The sequence below is a fragment of the Nelumbo nucifera genome, chromosome 2 (genome assembly GCF_055504915.1).
Source record: "Nelumbo nucifera cultivar China Antique chromosome 2, China Antique-T2T, whole genome shotgun sequence".
Lineage (NCBI taxonomy): Eukaryota > Viridiplantae > Streptophyta > Magnoliopsida > Proteales > Nelumbonaceae > Nelumbo > Nelumbo nucifera.
The window spans coordinates 14,331,982-14,357,710 of record NC_142650.1 but is presented as its reverse complement, the minus strand read 5'-3'; the positions used below and the strand labels follow the sequence as shown (position 1 = coordinate 14,357,710).

Below are 25,729 nucleotides of genomic sequence, written 5' to 3'. Positions count from 1 at the left end.
GCCAACCTTTCAAAAGGGCCCAAACAGAGAGAGAGAATTCTGATTGAATGTTTGTTTGGAATCAAGTTGATATCCACATGGATTTTTGTTCCTTGTCACTCACACATTGATTGTTGCATTTGCACAATGCAGCAAGGAGTCTTGGGAATATCTCTCGTATTTGTATTTATTATTTATGGAGAGATGTTCCCAATAGAGGATGGGATATGACTGTAAGATCAATATGAGGTGCATTCTGTCAGGAGCAGATCCCAATTCTGCAGGAAGTAGAGTAAAATATTCAATGCAGCCTATGCGACTCCTCTCAAAGCTCTTTTGATCTGTCCAACTTCATTGATGCAAGCGATGACAGCAGATGCAGATTGCTGATCCCTATACAACAGGCTCAGCAGCTTTCAGTACTGCCGGGACGGCTCAACAGAAACGAGAGAAAAGATGTCCGACGATGGAGTCACTAGAGTGCGCCGTGCGCATGCGGTGGGGAGGTTTCAATTTCATCAAATGCAGTTATCTGATGGTCGTGCAGTGCATGGCGCTGCTCAGAACTCGGAAAGTCTTTCCGCTGGCCCCCATCCTCTTCTATCGCAAGGACAAATATTAAGGGGAGTTCTTTTTTTCTTTGATTTTGAAAGGGGGAAAAGGTGGTCAATGGGATTTTGGTTCCCATTGACCAAGAATCCTAAATTCTTTTTTCAAATTAATATGGGGGGAAGTTTATTTTATTGGTACCCATTTCCTAAGTGGATAAATAACTTTTTCACATTGGGAAAGTTTCCAACACTTGAATGGGACAAAAATACCCCTTTTAATAATGGATTCTTACGGTTAAAATGGTTATTTTCCTTTTTTTACTTGGGAAATAAAAGAACATGGGTAAATACACCACCCGAATAAATAAGTTATAAAAAAAATAAAGGGGGCCTAAAAGTAATCAAATTGCTCTTTTTTTTTTTCCTTTCCTCCACAAACTCAGTCCATCTTCTGTATCTCACGCTCACTAGTGACTTCCCTCTCCGGTCTTCACTCCTATTCCTATAAAATTTGGAATTATAGGGTTATGTCTTATTCCGCTACTTTTGAAACACTAAAAAAAGTCTCAATGCAGAGCAGGCTCAAAATGTTTGCACCGGTTGCATTGGCCTTGCCAAGTTTGATCAATGAAAATGCAGGATTGAGTTTGAGCTCAACAACTTAGTAATTTCTTATCCAGTCCAATTGCAAGGTCTTGTAATAATACTTTCAAAGTTAGGGGTATTTGCCATGGGAAGATGTTGCTAATGCACGGTTGGGATGGGCTGTGGGGCGCGCTTTGTGGCGTACCCATGTGAATTTGTGTTAAATACCCCTAACTTTCACTTTAGTTATATTTGGATGCTGTGCAAATACAAATGTATGCTATGAAAATACAAATGTATGCTTTGAAAATACAAATACATATAAAATAATACAAAATACAAGGCTTTGCATTCTACATATTTGTATTTGTACTCTTTCACACTAACCCCTGAAGTTTCACTTTGCTATAAATACACAATTCATTTTCATTAGACTTTCATCAGTTAACTTCAAAAAAGATTCTCATCTATCTGTTTAAAATTTTTTAAATCCCCAAATTACCCTTATCTATTTGAATGATTTATGATTCAATTAATTTTCTAAATATAACTGTTGTAGTAGGAATCTGCTGATCTCCTTGTTGGAGGACAATTCAGAGGCTGATGAGGTTGCTCCATCAAATTGCAAGACAAGAATGATTAGAATATTCACGGTGTTGATCCCAGGCTGAGCACTCTAATGCTTAAGTCAGCAATACGAAAATTAAGAGCAGAGAACTTGAGAACAAGAAGTAGGTGATCTGCACAGTATGCGTGTACCTTGTGAAGGAGTGCTCAGGTCCTTTTATAGGCATAGGGATCCAAGTTTCTTGTCTAGGATATCCGAGCATGTTGTGTCATGCGGGGAGCTAGGGTCATCCACACTAAGTAAGTAATGTGTCACTGCCTAACTTGGGACCGTAGGTCGTGCTACCCCGAATAAGGTTGATCCACCTTGTAGGTCGGTAGCTCATTACCCCAAATAGTTGGTTAATCAAGTCCTCAGTTAACCCAGGTTGGAGTCAAGACAGCCTCACTATGTCTATCGAGGTGGTGTGTGCTGCCCTGTTGGGGGGCATTCTACCATCCTCTCTAGGTAGAGCTGTTCATGGGCCGGATAGCCCGATGACTTGGCCTGGCCCGGCCCGCACCCCGGTCGGGCTTGGTCATGTAATTAGGCCCGCGGGCCTGACACAGTAAGCTCGACTGTGTTTCGGGCCGGGCTCGGGATTTGTCAAAAAAGCCCGGCCTGGCCCGACTGAGTATTATATATTTTATAAAATATATAATATGTATTTTATGTATTATATAAAATATATATAATATAATATTTATTAAAATATATATTTATAATTTAATATATACATTTTTTATTCTTTTCTTTATAATCTCTCTCCCTCTCTCTCTCTATTCAGCCGCTAACAATATGGGCTAAATTTCGGACTCGGGCCTAGGCCCGGGCTTCGGACTTTTTATGAGGGCCGGGCTCGGGCTCGGGCCTTAGAAAATTCTGTCAATACAGAGTGAAAGCCCGGCCCGGCCCATGAACTGGTCTATCTCTGGGTTAAGGTCAAATCTAGGCAGGTCAGTTTAAGTCATCATGGAACCGACTAACATGCTCTACGTGGCACCAAGGTGTCACTAGACAATTTGGGCTTGCCATGTGTCTTTTCATGGTTGGTTGGCTAAATTACCCTCCATCAATAACATCGAATCCTTGGTTGCTCCAATAGTTTTTTGTAGATTCCTATCTACATTCAATATTCAAATCAAATGTAGAGGTATTTCTAAAAGATATAAATTTATGATTTTGTTTAGTTTTTCTTGATTTTTGGGAGAAAGAGGTGTATAATTTTTATATTATACGATGAAGAGAAACATTTATGTGAGTGAATGAATCAAGAATTTAAAAAAAAAAAAATCTTTTTTTTCTATACTAGTGAAATGATTCTTGTATTTTAGCTGGTTTCCGTTTGAAGAAAATTGAGGAATTTTTTTGTCAATTAGAATTTAAGAGAAAAAAGTGAAAAAAAAAGTCTATAGTTCAGTTCACCCCTATAAAAACCCCAATAATAATTTAATGCGCCCCATCACGATCAAAGAAGTATTTGATGTAAATTGAAAGTTTAGGAGGGTCTTTAATGTAAATAAAAGTTTGGGGGTATTTATCAATAATCCATATTACAAGGGCTCTCTATAATATACCCAAAACATGAAGAAAATAGAAAAAAATATTCAACCTTAATAAACTCACGTAGTTACGTTGTGTTGTCCAATTGAAAATCCCTATTATTATTAAGCTAATAAGATTTAGGAGCAGTGCCCAGTCCACCAATTAATTTAGCGGCTCACCGCGAATTCAACGATATTACCAGCAATCCCCAACTTTATTTAGTGAATTGAGCGACATTCACGTTTTCGAATCCGATAAGTTTGAGAATGGTGAAGAGTGATCAAATATCAAACGGCTCTTCTAAGGATTCTTATACTTATACATTATTATTCCTCTTCTTTAATTTCTCTCACTCTTTTTTTTTTCTAAATTTCTTTTTAGAAGGATTCACAGCTTTTTCGAACCTGGAAACCAAAACCTTAACAGCAAGTCGGCTGTTTGTAGTTCAGAGAGAGACAGCTTGGCTTGGCGGGCATTGTTAATTTGTTATTGATTGGAATTGAGGAGTGAGGAGGAAATGAAGCCGGAGGAAGAATTCGGCATGGATCGAGGATTGGACTTCCAGACGGACGATGAAGAAAATCAAGCCGAAACAATTGAAGAGGGCCAAGATGGTTATGAATCTGATAGCACTATTTCCTCGCCGAGACCCTCGGATTTTGCAATCGATTCTTACACCACCTCCTGGCCTCAAAGTTACAGGTCTCCTCTCTCTCTCTCTCTCTCTCTTGTCCCTCCCACGTACGTGTGACGGACCCTATATGACACAGTGCACGTACTGTGTTCTATGGATTATTGGATTTTGGTAGAGACCAGCTTTAGTGCTTAGCCAACATGCATGGGATTCTTGGTTTAGAATGCCATGCACCATCTTTCCATGTGGCCAGTTTCACCACAAAGTCCTTGTGTTCAAATTTTATTTGAACAGACAAGTTCAACAACTTTCATATGCAGTCATGGGGGTTCCGAACTTGAAATCATCAATTCTTTGTAGATACCATTGTAGACTCTTGACTCTTCTTAATACATATCATAGCTTCTTGGTTAAGGAAGGTGTCATGGGCAGTCCCTCGAACAAATTGTAATTATAACCTTCTCTGGGGAGGAATGGTAAAACCTAATAGGCTCAGTTTGGAAGGAGTACGAATACAAATATGTGGAGTGCAAAGCCTTCTAATTTTGTATGTATTTCTACTCCTTCCAAATTGAGCCTAAAAGGAACTAAGATGAATATCTGGAAATTATCATTATTATTTTTTTTCTTTTTCTATTGCTTTTGTTCTTTATTCTGGTTTCTGGATACATCTTTATGTCTGTGTCTGTTGGACATGTTCAGGCAGTCGATGGACATGTATACGAGCTGTGTGACCCCTTCCAACGTTGGTTTCATAGGCGGGAGTTTTACAGGAATTAGCAGCTCTTTCTTGTCTTCTTCACTATTCAAGAAACATCATTCAGATTCTGGTTCACCACTGAGTAAACCTCTCTTTGACCCTACATTCTGGGACAGAGATGAGGTACCTCCTGCGTCCTTCCATCCAAGGCATTCTGTAGCTTCTTCCCCAAGGTATTCCTACCTAGAATTACCGCAATCCCGAGAGTGTTCATATGCTCAATCAGTCTTAAATGGTAATTTATCATCAAGCAACTCTTTATTATTAATATTTTCTGCATTACGTTCCATTTGTGCATGCTTAGAACTATGGGTATAGTTAAAGCATCAGAGGGAGTGGGGTTGGCTTGGGAGAAGGCCAGTCTATCATTTAAAACAGAATAAGCAGTGGGAATTAATGGGTTAAATACACAAGGTTTAACACTTCAAAATTGCAGCTGCGTACACATATTTCCTTATGTATCCCATTTTCAATTTCCTGAACGGTATTTAGACGATCCTTTCTTCTTTCTACAGGTGTCAACATCCTATGTGGGGTGGGACTCCTTTCAACTCCTTTTGCAGTCAAAGAAGGAGGGTGGGTAACCCTCTTGGTTCTCTTTGTATTTGGTGTCATCTCATGCTACACTGGAATTCTGTTGAAGACATGTTTAGAGAGCTCTCCTGGACTCAAAACTTACCCCGATATTGGGCAAGCTGCCTTTGGGGTATATGGTCGCTCAGTCATAGCTGTAAGTTCATCATCAATTGCTACTTCCTGAATATACAAATCTCTTTGTATAAATGTATATATCAAGTTACATATATGTATAATATCTGAATCTTCCTTTCATCTCTGCCTTCAATTGTTGAAATTTGCATGATTAGAAGCAGAACTAAATATATTCTATGGAAAACAACGTTGACACCTGAATCTGTTTCTCTTGCAGATAATCCTTTACATTGAGCTATATGTAAGTGGAAGGCTTCCATCTGTACTCTTTCTTGTTCAGTTCCTTGTTAAACTGTAAATGTGGAATGCCCTGTCTTTAACGTGGACTAAAGAGTCCAATACAATTTATGAAGGTCTGTAGCGTGGAATACATTACTCTAATGAGTGATAATTTGTCGTCCTTGTTTCCAAATGTCGAAATGAGTTTTGCTGGGATTTATTTGGATTGTCATCACATTTTCGCCATCGCAATGACCATCCTTGTTCTTCCAACTGTTTGGCTTCGGGACCTAAGTTTGCTCTCATACCTTTCAGGTCCTTCACTGGTCATGTTCTTTTTAGCATCTAGGAATTCATTTCTACTACTAGATTAATCTGAGCTAAACTTACTCATTCCAGAGAGTTTCTGTTTCAGCTGGAGGAGTAATTTCAACACTACTTTTGGTGCTTTGCTTGTTATGGGTGGGGGCTGTGGACAAAGTTGGGTTTCATCCAAGTGGGACTGCTTTGGACCTTGTAAACCTTCCTGTTGCAATTGGGATATGTGGTTTTTGCTATGCCGGGCACTCAGTTTTTCCAAATATTTACTCTTCCATGAAGAACCCATCACAGTTTTCATCAGTTCTAATGGCCAGGTAATCAACTACTAGATTTGTGATTTCCATATTTTGTTTAAGAATACTTAAGCTGGCAATGTTGTTTTTTTGGAACGTTTATTTAACGAAGTTCCATTTATTCATTTGCAATGACATTAATTCAGAATGGTGAAGAAGAACAATCAACCCCCCCCCCCCCCCCGCCGTATCCAACCTGTTTTTTATGGATATCATGCTAATTAATGATCATAAATTTTCATCACACGCATGGCAGTCTCCAGTACTTGCGGTTCTTCTTTTCCATGGTTTTGCTTGTTTCCATTAGCACAGTTTCTTTGTTACTATGGTACTATATATGTTCCTCAAGCCGATGCTATTGTTCTTAAATTGCAGTTTCGTTATATGCTTTTTCCTATACAGTGGAGTAGCAGTATGTGGCTTTCTGATGTTTGGTGAATCCATGGAGTCTCAGTTCACTCTAAACTTGCCTCAGAATTTTGTTGCCTCCAAGGTTGCAGCATGGACAACGGTATGATAATCAAGAAATCCAATGTAACAATTTTTGTGCTCTCCCAAATTCATATGTATTTGACCTTGATAACCATACGAGCTCTGCACCTATAGTTACTTTCAGGTTGAATCTGTGAGGTTAGAAATTGTGTTACGTTAGCACTGAACCATCAACCGTCGCGTCATGCAATTTTTGATATGATGATATTTTCTTTATGTTTGTCCTTTTTCTGTTTTTCTTCTTAAATGAGTTTATTGTGTTTCAGGCAGTGAACCCTCTATCAAAGTATGCCCTGACGATGACTCCAGTTGCATTGAGTCTGGAGGAACTCTTGCCTTCAGCTAAGCTAAGAACTCATTGTGCCTCAATAGTTATCAGAACAGCTTTAGTACTCTCAACATTGTATGTGGCACTGGCAGTTCCTTTCTTTGGTAAGTTCTCACTCTACTTAAATTAATGTTCTGTATAGTTGCTAATCTTTTCATGGGCTTGTTTCTTACCTGACCACCAAAAAGTAGAACAGCCACCAAGTTACACTGCTTTTATCAATCGAAATTGCAGGTTTCATGTTGGCATTTATTGGGTCTTTTCTTACAATGCTTGTAGTAAGTTTCACTCCGCAGATGCCCTTTTAATATGTATGTTGAGTTATAACACATGAAATGAAATGAAAAACAGCAAATTGATTCGAGTTTTGAATTGATGTCGTATGGCAGGCTCTTATCTTTCCATGTGCATGCTACCTCAGAATCTTGCGCGGCAGATTGAATAGGTTTCAGGTAAAAGGAACCTACATATATAACCTCTCTGTGATACTTCCTATCAACATCATCACCATCATCACCATCATCTTAAGGTGCTAATGTGAAATACCTTCCTAATAATTCCTTTGCTTCTGGTTTCTCTTTCAGATTGCGGTTTGCATTTTTATTATTACAGTCGGAGTAGCATGTTCTTGCAGTGGAACATATTCAGCAATCAGAAAAATAGCTGATAACATGGCTTAACCAAAGTGACATTAAAACAAGGGGAGAGAGAGCTAGCTTACCACACATTAAATTGCCTGAAAATTCTGTCATCAACGGAAAAGGCAACAATTCAAGGACACACATTCAGTGGAGAGAAATCAAGGATGAGTGTAGTAGAGAAGCCTTCTAAAATGTATTTCTTCAAATGAACACCAGAATACTGAAGAGTAATAGTTGTTAGTTCTTTATGCAGAATATGCAGAAGCTTAATCCATAGAGTTCCAAGTGAACCTACCTTAGTGTGTACAGTACAAATTATTCATCCAATTAATCCTTTGAGACTTCTTTTTCCATTGTTTGTACTTCAACATTGGCCTAACTTTTGAACGGCAGTTATAAATTAAATACTTCTCTTTTCAAGGCTTATGTCTCGCGCTCTTGCGCACGAGTGATTCAGAGAAAACGACCTAGAAATTTTCCACTCTCAAGTGTTAAGTTGCAGCATATACAATTGAGGACTTATTAGCAGAAGGCTACACAATTGAGGACTTCCCTAAAAAAGCGCAACACTACAGCTGCTGCGCATCGGGAACATCTCCCCATAAACGTCGTGCAAGGGAGTGGACGTACGAATTATATATATATATATATAATGAGAATTGCAGGAACAGGATAACCATGAGAATTGCCAGAAAAGAGTGAACATTTGAATTACAAACAAACGTTGTATCTTGTATTTTGTATTTTTTATGTATTTGTATTTTACTTTTTTTGTGGGCTTTTGGACAACCGCATGAGCCATGATGCCCGGAAATAGGTTCACATGAGTTCAAAAATCCACTTTCCAGCAAACCTATGGTAGGTTGCTTCTTGGAAGCGTTTCGGTTAAAGCAGCGCAAAAGTCGCAGCACAGAGCTCGGATTGGCTCCCCGGTCCCCACTCATGTTTTAAGCACGGAGTTTACATCTCCGCCTCACAGTACATCTCCACCGTGTATTGAGAATATCTCTCGATGATGACATCATCAGTTCTGATAGTATCATCAGAAGATGTATCTAATTGTGGGGTGGAGATATAAACTCCTAAGCACATCCTAACAGTGCATTGGGAATATCTCTCCTATGTTCCCAATGCACGATGAGGATATACTGTGGGACATACTTGCAGCATAGAGCTCAGATTGGCTCCCCACATAGTGTGCCCCACACATACTCGAAGTACATCCCAATGGTGTATTGGGAACATCTCTCCTGTGGGCCATGCAAAAACAAACATGTGACCTAACTGATGGTGGCTCAATTGATGACCTGGGATTAAATTCTGTCGCCACCAGGACTGGGGGTCAGGGGATGAGGGAGGGATGGGCTATGCCCTGTTGTGTAGCTTGAGAGAGAGAGAAAGATTAGAATATTTGTTGACCACAAAATGCTAGCCACATTCATGTGAGCCATAACAATACCTAACACAGCCGCATAATGAGAACATCTCCCGTGAATGACAATAAATAGTAAAAGAGACCACTTACACCTACCTGAAACAACTACTTGCCAAATTGCACTGATGACGTGGTATAATTACCCAATGCACTGGGAGTAAATTCCACCATCTTGGCTAACCTAGGAGGCATTTGGTACTATGGGTTATGGAAATACTATAAATCACTTGGCTTTAATCCACGCCACAATATCCACCCATTTGTCTGTGGGTATGGTTCAGACTAAAGCATGGATTGAACTAGGCAATATTGCAATCTCTCATCCATGATTAAGTCTCCACATTATAATTAATTTAATCATTATCATAAAGTTTTGCAATAAATGATTAAGGTCTTTTTTTTGACAATTCAAGAGAAATTACAATATTGCCTAAAATAATAAGTATGATTAAAACAGAATGTATGGCATGTAAACTTAATAATAATAATAATAATAGAATAAATCAGGGTATATTTAGGATTAGAGACTAAGAGATAAATTAATTATTGAGACTTTTTCTATTACCTTGGTTTGATAATTTATAACAGGGGAGACATTGAAGAGGAAGTCGCCTAGAATTAAATAGAGGGGTCATTTGAAGTCTAACATGATAGGTGAAAATGATGAATTAATTGGCATGAGATGATACAACGGGATCCCATTATCACAGGAAGAGTTACAAAGAACACATTTACTCATATCAAAGAGAAAATAATGAATAAATTGGCAAATTGGAAAAAAACATTTTCTATCAACTACGGGTAGATTAATCCTCATCAATTCAACAACAAACATGATGCCTCAATAAATAATAAGTTTATTTAAAATCCCTAAAAACGCTATAAATGAGTTGGATAAAATTCAAAGAGATTTTCTTTGGAACAATACTAATGGTAAGAAAGTTCTCCACTTGATGAATTGGGAAAAAACCTGTACTCCCAAAAGGTGGGGCAGTATGGGAATAAGAAGACTTCGTTGGGTCAATAAGGCCAATTTGGCTAAGTTAGGGTGGAGGATATTGAATGAGGAAAATAATTTATGGGTGAAAGTTATTAAGAGTAAATATTTGAAAAGGAAAAACTTTTTGAACACCAAAATTAAAAAAAGGGAATCTCTTGGGCTTGGAGAGGCATCCTCCTTGCTAGAGATCTTATTAAAATGGGAGCTTGTTGGCAAGTGGGTGATGGAAAGTACTATTAATTTCTGGTTGGATAATTGGGTATATGACAAACCTCTAACTGAAACTTTGAACCATGAAAATATCACAAATAATAATATTAAAGTATCAGAAATGATAGATTTTGAGAGGGATTGTTGGAAGGAGGACAAAATTAAAGCTAAGATCTTTGAAAATGTTTGGCAAGACATTTAAACTATTCACATAGCCCTAACTACATGGAGGAAAGAACATTTTAGAGGTGTAATCCTAAGGGGACCTTCTCAATAAAAAACAACTTATTTGCTTAAATGTTCCTCTATTTCAAACCCAATTGACAACTTTAATTGGTTTAATAACATTTGGAACTTGAAATGCCCTCTAAAGATTAAATTATTTCTATTTTTTTTCTTTTTGATAATAGACTACCTAGTACAAGCCATTTGAGAAAAAGAGGATTCAATATTGATGGCTCTTGTAATTTCTGTGGGTTTGAGAAAGATACTTGATGAGAAAGATACTTGATGTAACCGTTTCTAGTCACGTACCAATTTTTGTGATGTATTAATTTTTTTGGCTAAGTACCTCATCATTTGACCTGCTTTCAGGTGGCTTGTGACTCAAGAGGATGATGGAGCTCCCTGGTGGCGAACTGCCTGGTGGTGAGCTACTTGGTGACGAGCTCCCTGGTGATGAGCTACCTAGTGACGAGCTCCCTGGTGGTGAGCTACCTGGTGACGAGCTCCCTGGTGGTGAGCTCCCTGGTGACGAGCTCCCTGGTGACGAGCTCCCTGGTGACGAGCTCTCTGGTGATGAGCTACCTGGTGAGTGTGACAAGCTCCCTAGTGGTGAGCTACCTGGTGAGTGTGACGAGCTCCCTAGTGGTGAGCTACTTGGTGACGAGCTACCAGGGTGGACTTGTCATTTAACCTGCTCCCAAGGCGGCTTATAACTCAGGGGATGGTGGAGCTCCCTGGTGTAGCACAACCCGATTGCCCTCTGCATGAAGTGATCTCCTCTCCTTTATAGGCGGCGGGAGCTGAGGGACCTGTGAGAACTCCATCTTTTCCTCTTCTTTGTAGGCGGCAGGAGCTGAGGAACCTGCGAGAACTGAATCAGAGAACCCAGGGTTATTTTCCCGACGGGGACTCTCCGATGCCTAAGTTAGCATTCTGATTTTAGGGAGCTTGGGGAGAAATGAAAGAACTAGAGAGCAGGGATTACATTCATTTTTTCATTCTCTCCCCTTTGTCTTTGGGGGTCGGAGTCCTTATATAGTGGTGTCCTGTCAAATCAGGCGTAACAACCTCTGTCAAGTAAGGCGTAACCGCTTCTGTCTCTTTTCTGCAACCGTTACTACCAAAGCTGAGGTGGCGGGTGCAGGCGGCTGCTATAGAGTACCACCCTGCCAATCAAGGGACAACTCTCAGGACTAGCAGGCACGGTGCCGCCTAGCGAGAGACATGGGTGCAGGTCTCTGGATCTGTCAGGTACGGTTGTCAGGCAGGAGATCTTTCTGCGATACGCCGAGCTACCCCTAAGTGCCGAGCTACTTGTAAGTGCCAAGCTGCCCCTAAGTGGCGACCTCTTCGTAAGACGCCAGGCTGCCTGTGGTGAGCTACCTATGCCTAACTACCTGTAAGTGCTGAGCTGTCCCTAAGTGACGAGCTCTTTATAAGACGTCAGGCTGCCTGCGGAGTGGCGAGTTGCCTATGCCGAGCTGCCCCTCACTATACCGAGCTCCCCAAGCTATGCCAAGCTGCTTGTGGCGAGCTCTGCCGAGCTGTCTGTAAGTGGCAAGCTCTGCTGAGCTGCCCGAGCTGCCCAGTTGTCAAGAGGCTGTACTTGATTTGCATGAAGTGCCAGGTGTCACAATTTCACTAGAGGGTCAAATCCGCCCTCATCAATACTAAACATATTTTTAAAAGTTGTGATCACACAAAGTAAGTTTGGCTTATGTTAAACACACCCTTGGAGGGCCTAAATGAAAATGAAAATCTAAGTGATTGGTGGACAAGAATGTGCATTAGAAAAGAAAACAAAATTCTATTCATAAAGGAAAAACTAGCTTTTGTTCTCTGAGTTGTTTGGAAAAATAGGAACTCCAAAACCTTTAATGAGGTTACTACTCCCATTCTAATAATTTTAGATACAATTCTCAATATGTTTATGGAAATTTTTTATGGGAGTAAATTTAGTACCTCTATCACATCTCGCAAGATTTGGAAACAAATTAGTTGGAATGCTCCAAAATATGGCTATATTAAAATAAATTTTAATGCCTCTCACAATAGCGATGGGAAATATTGTCTAGTGGCCAGTATTGTCTGGGACCATTTTGGTAAGGTATTTGCGGTCAAAGATTATAAACTTGGTACATGCTCTATCCTATTTCTTTAAATTTTAACACCTCATCTCTTCCCCCTTCTCTTCTTTTTATTTGTTCTGATAACTCGTTATGTATAATACATTTCTATTCTTTTCGAGGGAGAGGGGCAAAAGGTATAAGAACAAAACAGAATTCTAATTCCGTACAATTAGGATAAGGGTTAGATGATGGACCACATTTGTGCCCCACGTGCCATCTCAAATGTGCATTGGGAACATCTCCTGAAATTATCAGTGGGAGATGTTCGCAATATATGATTGGGATATACGGTGGGGCGTGGTGCAGATGTGAATTTGGATATAGATGGGCGTAACGATTATGATAGCAATGATAACTATCATTATTATAATTAATAATGAGATGGATTGGCCCTTTTCTCCACTATAATAGCACATAACAACCGTCCTCCTATACCCATTTTAAATATTGTGGGGGAGTTTAGAGTTTTGGACCATTGAGGTTTAATTTTATGGGTTAAGTTACATCATCATCAATATAGAGGAGGTTGAGCCGTGGAGAGGCAGGGGAACGCAAACACAGTCCGGACTCCAACGTAACACAATTTTGGATACAGTTGTTTTATGGGTTAAGTTATATTAAAAACAAATTTTGATACATTTGTCAGAATATTTAATTATTTCTTTAATGCTAATTGTTTGCTTACTATGTTATTCGGACTCAACACAAAAGCGCTTGAAGCTTTAAATTAACACAAGTTGACACGTGGAAGATTTTAGTTTGTTTTATTTATTTAATTTTTTGTTAAACTTAAAAAAGTTTGTTTTAAGATGCGACTCCACTGGCACTACAAGACCAAGACCTGTCCTCTGTGCTTTATCATCATCCTCCGAATCAATCCGATCGAGAAGATTTTATTTATTACATGTGTTGTTTCATCCCATCTGGCCATCTTATGTGGAATGAAAGGGAAGATTTTATTTGTCTCCGGCAACCACATCAACCGTCGTGACTCGTGAACAATAATAAATGCGGGGCCCTTTTGAGCATCCAATCGTAGAGCTCGGAGAACAAACGAGCAACGTAACTAAGAATTTAAAGCCAAAAATGATGAACCGAACGAACTAGCTCCCTTGCCAGTGGTCACTCTTTGAAATTCGATGCATTGCATTGTATCTATATATGTTGCTTCTTCACATAGTCGTTATTGTGTAACGACAAGACACCAACGGAATTTCATCCTTGATACATGACCATGTAATGTGTAATAACAAACCATCTAATAATTTGCACATATAAATATCTTCTAATTACCATCCCGTTTGATGAGTGTGAGGATTTAAGCCAGAAATTAGGAATCCCCCATCGTCTTACATGGTAATAATTAAAGTGTGATGAGCGAATTGAAGCTAGGACTCGTTAATGCATGGTGCCCTCCTGATCAGTCCTCACCTATGCGCTTTGACATACATATGATGGATTCCGAGGAATCGTTTTCTCCAACTTGATGCCTCGAAATTTAAGTCGAAATCCAAAGGGAGATTGCTTAATTTCAACCAATTCATTTGTTTTTTTCATTGCATCTTTTCTTCTCTTAATCTCACGTCATCAATTAATTAACCTACATAACAATAATATTAAACAAAATTTACGTGGAAAACAACTAGCTTCAAAGTCTACATCATCCAGCTAGCTTAATGTTTATATAATTACGTTCCAAAGCGACGGAACAAACACTTGAGACATGGACCCTATTGCTTGCTTCTCATTGGCCAACGTGGCTAGATTGAGTGGTCGGGTTTCGTTTGACTATGTATTGCTGATTTTTCTCTTTCAACTTTCAAGACTGTCTAGCTAGGTGGCAACCATTCAATCATCCTTGAGTGCTTGCATCCTGGACTCCACTCCTATAACTTGATTGATGGGCATGGGCTGAATCTTTTTCAACAATTCTTCGTGATCAGTGGACTTGAGGGGTTGTCTGGGTCGGTCTCGGACAAAGGTTTAGGTAATTAGGACTCATGTCCCCACTGCTACTGAGACTCGATCAGACTGACAGAGCTCTAACATAACTATTAGTCTATCACCATTAGAGAGCCCAAGGTTTCCTAGCTCCTCCAACCTTTACATATATAGAAGATAAGATTATGACCGCCATTATTCCTCCTAAACACCAACAAGTTAACATTAATAATGTTGGACAAAAACCCACGATTCGGTGACGTGGACACTGACACTCCCTCAATTTCACACGTAGTCATGTGGTGGTTGAAGTGGCTACCACCAAGCATTTATGATGATGAATGGAACCCTATTTCTTCTCAAGAAACAAAAGGAAAGCTTTTCGGGTTGTTGTTTCTTAGATTGTTTCAAATTTTAACATAAATAAATGGATTGTTTAGAAGGTTCCTAACTAACATATATCATTACAATGGGGAGACAACAACAACAAACAACAAAATTTTGTCTTCTGGAGAGTAGTAATGGGTGAGGGTGACATCCGACTACCAAAACAATGACCCACACCCGATCCCTTTTCGGTCATACAAAATCGTCTTGCTTCTGAATTCTGATTGACAGATTTCTCTAAAATTGGAACGTAGACAAAGACACCGTCGATTCTCTTCTCCGTGTTTGTCCAAAATGTTTCATTAATTTATTCGTTGCTACATTCAATTAAATTTTGAAGGTGTTGTTTTTATATATAAAAAATAAAAATATATCAAATCTCCGATGAATGGCCAGGGCCAATTATGGGCAGTAAGCTTCTGTCAATTTGTACAAAGTAGTGCTCTAGTGGAGTGGAGGACTGCCGTATTTTAATAATAGATAGTACTTTCCCATTTTATCCTCATGGTTGCTGTGAATCCCACCTTTCGAATAGGGCATGTCAGTCATTATCATAATTATAGCAACCGACCAGATTTCTTGAAAAGGGAAAGAAGTTCTGTTTGGGTAAATTATTTAAACCTCTTCTGTAGCCTGTAGTTTCTAGTCATTGCTTGAACCTCTTTTAACCTTGGCCATTCCAAAAACCTCATTCCACAATTTAAACAAATTATACAAACTGATTCCTTCCATTAATTTGATATTTTATATTAAGATGTTAATGGAAAATTATGATGTCATATTTTTAAACAGAAAAAAAAGAACTTAGTTTTACCTAAGGATAAGAATATTGAAAGACCCATTGATTGAAAAAGTACAAAAATATAAATCAATACCCCTTTCTCTCTTGTCCCTTACCAAGTTTATGATATTTTTTCGTTATTTTTATTATTATTATTATTATTATTTGTTGTTACATGCATAGACGATCATATATAATATATCACACCTAATAGTTAGGAAAATTGATTTATAAGTACCTGTGAATATGGTACAAAATGATAAAAAAGTAGAATTTACGTAGTTGACCCCATATAATTGAAACATGGCTTAGATGATTATTGTCATCATTGTTGTGTCTATGTCGTCATCATCATTATTATGTCTAAATGGACATATAAGAATAACTTTGCAATTCAACATTCATCCATCTACATATAAAGGGTCAATTTGTATAGTTTATCAAATAATGTTAGGTAGGTTTCTCAGAGATTAAAGTGTTGTCTAAAATGAGAGGGGAGGTTCAAATAATTTATCCTTTAAGAATCAAATTAATATAAGGGCAATTTGGTAAGTCTTTAGCCTAGATGTGGAAAGATGTATCATGTAATGAGCTTTCAGGGTATTATTTTTAAAGATCTAGACCATTCGGTATGTATTCTTGTATACCGTGATGATCTATAAATATGCTAATTGAATGATTTTATGTGCATAAAGACAAAAGGCTTTATTTTAAGCTTTGGGACTTTTGGCCATTTTGGGTTTACATGAGATTTTTAGGGTACGTTTTTCTAGTTTCTCGTCTTTGAGCTTTCAAACTTTGCAAAGACCAAAAGACCATACAAAGAGATTTGCCAAACGCCCCCAGAGTTGGGCTATCTGGTTTATAGCAAAGAAAAAGGGAAATTTGGTTATTTTTTATTTAACAACACAAAATAGTATTTTTTTGTATAAAATATCAATCTCCAATTACTATGTAAATATTCTAACAAAAACTAGTTACCAAAAAAAATTTATAAATATCCTAACAAAAAAAAATACCATATAAATATATAGACAGTGAGAGACAGTACAGACGACTCGGTGTCTGCCTTCTTTTTTCCCCACTACACCACCACTACCAGAGAGGAAAATTGGAAAAATATAAATTCCAGCATATACACATCACTGAAACTCACCACTCCAAGTTGCAGGGCACAGCTGGGTATTTTCTAATGTCTTCACTTCTTGTTCTGAAACTCACACCTACGTTCCTCAAAGTTCACCAAATTCTTCAATCCATTCCTACATATTGTACTAAAAAAAGTTCCTGTTCCATGGCGCCTTTTCTAATCTTCCTTCTTTGTATTCAGTTCCATTTCTGCTTTTCTTCTAATAATAATGCAGTCATTTTACCTCTAAAAACCCAGGTAATCCCAGCTTGGGCCGTCCCAAAACCCCCGAACAAGGTCTACTTCCACCATAACGTCAGCTTAACAGTCTCTCTCACAGTCGGGACTCCTCCACAAGACGTTACAATGGTAATCGACACCGGAAGCGAGCTTTCCTGGCTTCACTGTAAAAAATCCCCAAGCCTGTATACAACATTTGATCCACTTGGCTCCTCTTCCTATTCTCCAATCCCCTGTACTTCTCCCATCTGCACGACTCGAACCAGAGACTTTACTATACCTGTCTCGTGCGACCCAAAGAAGCTATGCCATGCCACGCTCTCTTACGCAGACATGTCGTCCTGCGAAGGGAACCTCGCATATGATACATTCCACATCGGGAGCTCGGCCACACCTGCTACCATCTTCGGCTGCATGGACTCCAGCTACAGTAGCATCTCGGAAGAGGACTCCAAGACTACAGGGTTAATGGGTATGAATCGAGGCTCTCTTTCCTTTGTTTCTCAGATGGGTTTCCTAAAATTCTCTTACTGCATCTCGAATCGCGATTCCTTTGGCATACTACTGCTGGGAGAAGCGAGTATCCCCTGGCTCGGCCCGTTAAACTACACTCCGCTCATCCAAATATCAACCCCGTTACCTTATTTCGACCGAGTCGCCTACACAATTCAACTCGAGGGGATTAGGGTTTCTACAAAGGTACTTCCGCTAGCCAAGTCGGTGTTCGTGCCGGACCACACAGGCGCCGGTCAGACCATGCTTGACTCCGGCACTCAGTTCACATTCCTACTTGAACCCGCTTACACGGCATTGAAGAACGAGTTCTTGCAGCAGACAAGAGGAGTTTTGAGGGTTTTGGAGGATCCAGACTTCGTTTTCCAAGATGCGATGGATTTATGTTACCGGGTTCCGTTGAATCAGTGGAGTCTGCCACCATTACCGACGGTGAGCTTGATGTTTCGGGGAGCCGAGATGACCGTATCGGGAGATCCCTTGTTGTATCGGGTTCCGGGGGAGGTAAGAGGTAGTGATGCCATCTACTGTTTCACTTTTGCGAACTCGGATCGCTTGGGGAGAGAGGCGTATGTTATCGGGCATCACCACCAACAAAACGTGTGGCTGGAATTTGATCTGCAAAAATCAAGGGTGGGATTGGCTCCAGTCAGGTGTGATCTGGCTGGTCAAAAGTTGGGTCAGGGTTCTTAGTTTCTGTGACAAGGATATGGTAAGATGGGCTGCTTACAGAGCGCGCCCCACAGTCCATCCCCTCCGTGCATTGGGATCATCTCCCGTGCTTGTGATGAGGAGATATTCCCAATGCACGGAAGCAATGAGTTGGACGCTTGTGGGGCGCGTTATGTATGCAGCCGATTCCGTAGATATAGCTTCGGGATCATCGTACCGCAATGACACCGAGAGAAAAGGGCACCTCTGCTTATTGATCCACGCTGTCCAATCCATGGTCCACCTCTTCCGTTTTCTTTTTTTGGTAATAGTCCACCTCTTCCGTTAACGTGGGAATATCAGAGGTGGCCCATCGATCGGACAGTTTGGCTATCACGATTTACGATTTTCTTACGTTACAATCAATTTTTTTTTATTATTCACTGTGTTCTGTTTGATTGCCAAAAATCAAGATCAGTGGAATGATTTTTTTTTTGTTTTTGAGCAAATCAAATACCGGTCGAATGGTACTTGATTTACATGATTCTTCTGTTTCTTTTTTTAATCAAGGGATTTTTTTGTCCATTATTTTATCAATTAAAACCCACGTCAATTTCTTGAATATTGGTTGAATTGCTAGAAACAACTATTTCGGATCAAGACCCGAGGTTCGGGTCCACTTGACAAAACCGAACCGATCGAATTGATTGCGTGGGTTCTGGTCCCGTAGCTTTGTCCTGATTAATAATTGGGTCGGGACCAACATGTTATTCCCCGAAATCTGAATTGATTATATAGTTAATAATATATAAGAATTCTTCTGAGATTTTCTTAAAGGGTATATAAGATAATTTTGTTTTAATAGAAAAAAAAAACCTGTTTTATGACTCTATGAACATATAAAGCATATTTATTATTAGTTTTATTAAGGTTTAATTATCTAAAATGAAATTCTAAATTGTTTCTATCATTGATAATAGATGCCAGTTATAATTATGTCAAATCTTGGAACCAATTAATAGTCGACTTGGGATTGGTACACCTTGTCCGAACCAGACCCAACCCACAAACTCTACCAACTCAATGTCACAATTGCAACTTACCAATTCAAGCTTTTTTAGATAATAAATAAATAATCGAAGCCCAATCTATTATTATTATTATTATTATTATTATTATGAGGTCAGTTACATGAATCCTGTTTTGTTAATATGTTTTATTTAAAGTCATATCCATTATTAAAAAAATAAAAAAAGAAAAATATATATAAATACAAATAACAATATAACATTACATATTGATAAATGCGTTTACATAGGTAGAAAAAAAAACGTTTACATAAATAACATGTATTTACATGTCTGCATGGGATGGAATAATTAATCATATACCATCATCATCATCCATGCCTTATCCTAACTATATGGGGGTGTTTATTAAATCATGTTTCGCCAATCCATTTTATTAAAAGCCATATCCACTATTAAACTATTGATACTTAAATCATTTCTTAACACTTAAGGATAAACATTAAAATACAAATTAGAATTCATGTTCATGAAGAATCTGGCAAAAGTTCTAGTACTAACTATCAATCAAACAGAATGCAACCCTTTTTTTTCTAAATTTGGGACCGACGGTGTAAGAAAAACTCACATTGGTGGACGTTTACATAGAGGGATATGATGTAAAAGGCTGGGTGGGCTTGGACTATTTCTAAGGCCTCCATTCAAGCCCAACTTTTGATAAACCCAAGAGTTCAGGTTAAGGCACAGGCCCAAACCTGAGAATTGCAGCCCAACCTTCGAATAAAGCTTTGGTCGGGCTCAGATTAGGCCTGCCCAACCTGCAGACTTGATTCAAGGCAATTATTTTTTCTTCTAGGTAAATGATCTTGGGTTGCGCAATGGGGTATAGCCTATCCCCAAATTGCCACCTCCACCCCACCCTGACAAGGATAATAGAGTTTTTGTTAAAATCAGAAGGATACTTCATCAACAAGCCAGTTATCACCACCATAGGTGGTTAGTAAAATCGCCAAAATTAAAACACCCCTTACCAAGAGAAAGATAAAAGGTTGTCATGATATTAGGCTGTTTGGTTTGAAGGAAAATTCACAAATCTTGACGATGTCTACCCTTCAAAGGGGAAGAGGATCATACTTGACGGTGCAATGATGGAACTCCTATGCTCCATTTGTTTGCATTACAAGTTCATTTCCATTAATACAAATGCAAGGAAATGCAAACGAGAAGGGTGCAAATTCTGGTTCACCTCAAAAAGGTTTTATTTTACTTCACGTGCACCGAAAAAAAAAATCTGAAAACAAAGATAAACTAGAATATGCACTTAAGCTCATTTGCATTTGCATACTATTGCACAAATACAAATGAAATTACACTATAAGACCTAGAAAAATCTTTAAATGAGCTAAAAGCTATGACTTAGAAAGGAATGATCGGTGATGTTAGGACATAGGCCCTTGAATGAACCACTATTTTTACAATGCAAATATTTTCTTCAGACCAATGAGCTGAGGATGGAGTTGTTACGCAATTGGAAATCCAACGCAGCAATTAGCTAAAAATACTAAAATAGTATATAATCTACTTGATGTTTACCTTATTGCTTTTAGCGGTGAGCATATGCATAGGTTTTATTTGGAATAGAATGAAATCGACTTCGAACTGGCCTTGAACCAACCCTATCCAATCTATTATAGGGTAGGGTCTGATTCCAAATTTTTGGAACCGGCCCGACTCCCACCTAGGTCGGTTCAAGGGTCTAGGAGTTTATCGGTTTATCCTACTGTAATTGACCCAATGAACCAGCGTCGGTTGGCCAACCAAACTTACCTTGAAATAAACCCCAAAATATTTTTAAGGATGTGGAGATTTGAACCCAAGCACTCATAGTTACAAAAGTCATTGTCTCATTTTACCATTAAGTTACATAAGTGATTTGATCATTTGTTTTCATTTTAATATTTGAATGTGTATAATAAATAATTTAAAAGGTAATGTTTATAAAATTCAAATTATAATGACAAAATTTGAAGCATATATTAAAATATTATGATAATCTACATGTTAAGTTACTCAATTTAATCACAAGGTCAAGTGTCATTAACTCCATAACAAAATAACAAAAGAAGAGAACAACATTTATACAATTCTTCCTAGATTACCATGAAATAAATACCATAAAATTGATTGATTACCATTCAAATAAATACCATAAATTTTTTTTTACCAAAAGGACCCAAAAAAATTTTAGTGTTTTTTTAAGCTGGAGCCCAAATATCTTGCAAGCAAAAATTTTGCTCACATAGCATCTAGCCGCATATTAGGAATATCTCCCATATATTTATGTTAAATTCATAGGGAGATGTTCTCAATGTACGTCAAGACTCCATGCTTTCATAGTGTATATAGAGTGATTGTTTGTAGCCAACTTTTAACAAACTAAATTCGATTGTTTGACAACTTTCCAATAATAAAAAGTAAAAAATACTTAAACCCTCCCTAAGGTATTTGGCAAATACTTAAATCTCCCTTTGTTTTATCAAATGACTATGATATCCCTTGTTGGGTGATGTCATTACATAGATGGTACCATTCTATTAGTCATTTGTCAACTTCGGTTTATGTAACATAATATCATGAGCTTGTTGTGAGCTCCAGGAAGCTCATGGCTAGTTCAATGAAATGGAGTCGCCACCCATTTTTAGAAGAAATGGACTCTCAATTCATCTTTGGAAATTTGATTTATTGGGTTTGATAGTGACTTCATTCTCCTTGGAAAAAACACACAACTAAGAGATTCTAAATCCGGAAGGATTGTGAGAGAGAAGGTGTTAGGCACCCCTCTCTCCAAGCTACTGTAGCAAACCAAAACGGGATCAGTTCAAGCTCAAATTCTAACAAAATGCCAATGAAAATGGTTGCTCAGAGCACTAGAAGTAAGGTGAAAATGCTTCCAACTTTACCCATAATTGATTTGAGGTGATGTTATCGGGTCTTAGGTATTGATTTCCCTAAGACCCTCGCCTTTCTACCTCTTTTTCTCAATTTGGATAAAATCGGGAATGCAAGTTTCCTATGGTTATGGGACCTCAAGCAACCTAGAGCACTGAAAACAGATATTTACGAATTTAAATTTAGAAAAAAAGACGACGGAATGAGAGACTTACCTCTCGTGTGCAACCTTGAGGAAGGTTTTCCAGTAGCTAGAAAAACTTCAAATGAAGCTTGGGCGAGCTATCGAGTTGGGATGAGTGTTTTTAGCTTTAAATCTTCAGTTTGGAAAATAGGGGAAGCAGTTTTGGGGCTTGAACTTCAAGGACCTTGGGATTTTAGGTAAAATGGATGCATTACAAAGGCTAGGAGCCTATGACAATGCTCTTCTCTTCTCCCCTCCTCAAACTTGAGATGGGCCTCAATTTATAGAGGTGAAGGGAGGGAAATGGATCTGAAACTCATCCAAATACAATGCTTGGGGTTAAGCAGCTTTCATAGAAATAGGCAAGGTTTTTTAGAGGAAAAGGCCTTCAGTTGACCCTTCATTCTTTGTGCAACATGTTTTCTCGAGTTTGGAAGGCTTTTTATGGATTTTGTGCATCCAATGAGGGTTTGGAGCGTGCTAGACGTTGCAGCCCCATATTTGGGGCTAACAGTGGCAAAAAACATAAATTTGATGAACTTTTGAATGTGGTTGTCCTTTCTTAGTTTCAAATGGGGGTCAGTTTGGTATTTTGAGCTTTTTATGCCTATTAAGCTCAAATTCATTGGTCCAAGTGTTTTAATGGGCTCAAGTAAGGAGCTGACATTAGTCCCCACCCTCTTGAGATCCTAGATTGGGACAGCTGATGTGGCAATTCAATCTGGTGCGTTGAAATGATGTTTTCCTAGTTTAAAGGTCAAACATGTGAATTAAGATGTAAAATTTGACGTTCTAGGGTTTTTTTGGGTCTCTAAACATGTTGGTGGGATCCAATTGGTTGAATAAGGCTTGGATGATGGAGATTCATGAGAGGTAAGCCTTTGATCAATAAAATTCTACAAAACAGAATCAAAGTTTGATGATGGATTAAATGAGGGAATTTTGAGATGAAATTTGGTGGATATGTATGGATTGGGATTATGAGGCTATTTGGGAGGGTTTGATCGTGTCAGGTATGTACAGATCACAGGTTTTAGACTCAAGAAGCGTCGTAAATGCGTTGAAATGAAATCTCTGATGAATGATAGGTTGAAATTTTGTGTGATTTGTTGTTTAAGGATTTTGTTTCATGTGATGAACTTTGATCGGGGATCAAGTGTGGTGATGTGGCACAATCAAGATCATTGAAAGAGAACCATGTAGATTCAACGGTGAATTTATGGACATTTAGGCTAAAATTTGGGTTTTTAGGGTTTTGGCATGTTTTTAAAGAGACTGATATGATCCGATCGAGCATCTAGAATGTAGGAGATGAGTTAAAGAAGGGACCGAGCAAAAATCAAGTGTTGACACTTGTTATTTGATTTTATAATTTTAATTTTTACATTTGATGTTTGAGAACAAATAAAACCACAACAAAATACCATTTGTAACCATTGTCGAATTGCTTTTGATATAGCCAAAACCAACCACCATCAAAAAATCGCATCCTGGCAACAAGGTTGGGGGGAAAGGTGACCAATTGACTTCACATTGATCTGACTTGACCAAGTTCACCTAAACATGATTACATAAGCTCTAATAGCCGAGGTACCAACCCAAAGTGACATGGATCCAAGTGAGATCTCATCAGCCAAGGTCTACAACAAATTCCCTATTTCATCATTGCTGCAAATTTTGGCAACAACAACTTTGATGATGCTACTAGATTTTTCGATCACACCACCAACTTTAATTTTGTGATAGAGTATTCGAGTAATGGATATGTTAGGAGGACTCTCTTCTTCTCTAACATCACCACCCATCAATGGAGAAATAGGGGAACTAGGCCAATAGTGGAATGCTTTTCATGTGCTTAATTATTTTCTAATTAGTATAAAAGTTTGTGATTCAACCACAAAGGAGGAGGACCCTCTACATCTCCAACATTAATGGCCATCATCAAAGAGACAAGGGAACTAGGTCAATATTGGTCTACATCTCCCACATTACCCCCAATCTCTCTTCTTCCCCTTTCCCTTTCTCTCCTCCCCTTTCTTCTTCCTGCTTTCCTCTATTTTGTCTGTTCTGTCCAAACTGTCTAGTCTTCAAAATCTCTTTGGTCTTCTCTCTTCACCGCCTGAGCTAAGCTGCTGGTTCTGCAATCCCACCATGAGAAAAGTCAGAACTTGATAAAGTAATCCGTTTTTCTGTATCTAGAACTCCCGGGCTCATAACTCATTAGGTCTTACTACTGTAAATTATTTTGTTTGGATTAGGAAGCTTGGTTTTGTGCTTGACCGAGTTCTTAGGAGTAAGGACTAAAATAAAACCTTCCCACCTCTCAGCTTCCACACTAATCACAAGTTCAATTCCAGTTTCCTTCTTCTTCTTCTTCCAAGTTTTAAATTGGAGTTTAATGGTAAGGCCTCTATTAGGTTGACCACCATAACGATTAACCTCTCAAAGATAGTATTTTGTCTGTACTGAAGAACACTAGACCCATAATGAAGAACATCAGAGTCTAGTGATAAAAACACCAGAGAGTCCAAACAGAACAAAGACCAAATCATGTTTCTGGCTTTCTGCTATTGGTGGTTGTGGTGCCAGGTCTTCCGTCCTTGCTTTCTCAGAACCGGCCCCATTGGTTGCTATGATTTAACTTGACAAAGAGTTGATCAAACCTACGGGCTACAGCATTGCTATTCCTTTATCAAGCTTATTATAAAGGTCAAGATTCACTTTAATGATGATGGTGTGGGCCTTATTATCTCCGTTGTTCATTTATTATCTTGATGAAAACTGGTGGAGAGTGATGAAAGCTCCTCATGCTATCTGGAATGAAATTTTTGCCTACGCAGAGAAGCTACCATCCAACACAAGCATCACCGTCCAACCTTCTACCTCTTCCTCTTTTTGCTTGCTCGGAACAGAATTACCTTTTTCAGAGGCATCGATAGCCAGACTTTTGACGGTAATCCAAATACGATTACACCTATGCGGTGGAGAGAGAAGACTAAGGAGAATTTGAAGACTGGAGAGTTTGGACAGAACAGGCAGAATAGGGGAAAGCGGGAAGAAGAAAGGGGAGAAGAGAAAGGAGAAGGGGAAGAAGAGAAATCGAGGAAAAGAGAGAAAAATGTGGAAGAATCTGAGGTAGAAGGGATTACGGCTGCTGCTCATGAAGTTGGGAAAAATGAAATGAATAATGTTTTTCTCCCAATTGTCCCAATAGTTATTATAAGGGTAGTATGAAGATTAAAAATATTGCAATGGCAGATT

At 38.6% G+C, this 25,729-nt stretch overlaps 1 protein-coding gene and 1 pseudogene across 3 annotated transcripts; both read left to right on the top strand.

Moving 5' to 3' along the window:
* The first annotated feature begins 3,519 nt into the window (after window positions 1–3,519).
* LOC104597148 (Transmembrane amino acid transporter family protein) lies at window positions 3,520–8,017 on the top strand. Of its 2 annotated transcripts, none has more exons than XM_088898703.1 (11): window positions 3,520–3,969; window positions 4,604–4,896; window positions 5,177–5,391; window positions 5,590–5,613; window positions 5,726–5,906; window positions 6,007–6,226; window positions 6,608–6,716; window positions 6,964–7,129; window positions 7,260–7,303; window positions 7,415–7,477; window positions 7,610–8,017. In XM_088898703.1, exons 1-11 carry the CDS (start codon window positions 3,785–3,787, stop codon window positions 7,703–7,705), a joined length of 1,596 nt encoding a protein of 531 aa, XP_088754829.1. In that variant the 5' UTR covers window positions 3,520–3,784; the 3' UTR covers window positions 7,706–8,017. The 2 variants fall into 2 exon arrangements, with proteins under 2 accessions (XP_088754829.1, XP_088754828.1); XM_088898702.1 differs by having other exon boundaries at window positions 3,521–3,969; window positions 6,581–6,716.
* Window positions 8,018–16,728: 8,711 nt separating this feature from the next.
* LOC104597149 (aspartic proteinase PCS1 pseudogene) lies at window positions 16,729–18,929 on the top strand (annotated as a pseudogene). The gene has a single exon (XR_016082778.1). The product of XR_016082778.1 is annotated as an aspartic proteinase PCS1 pseudogene (transcript).
* Window positions 18,930–25,729: the final 6,800 nt, after the last annotated feature.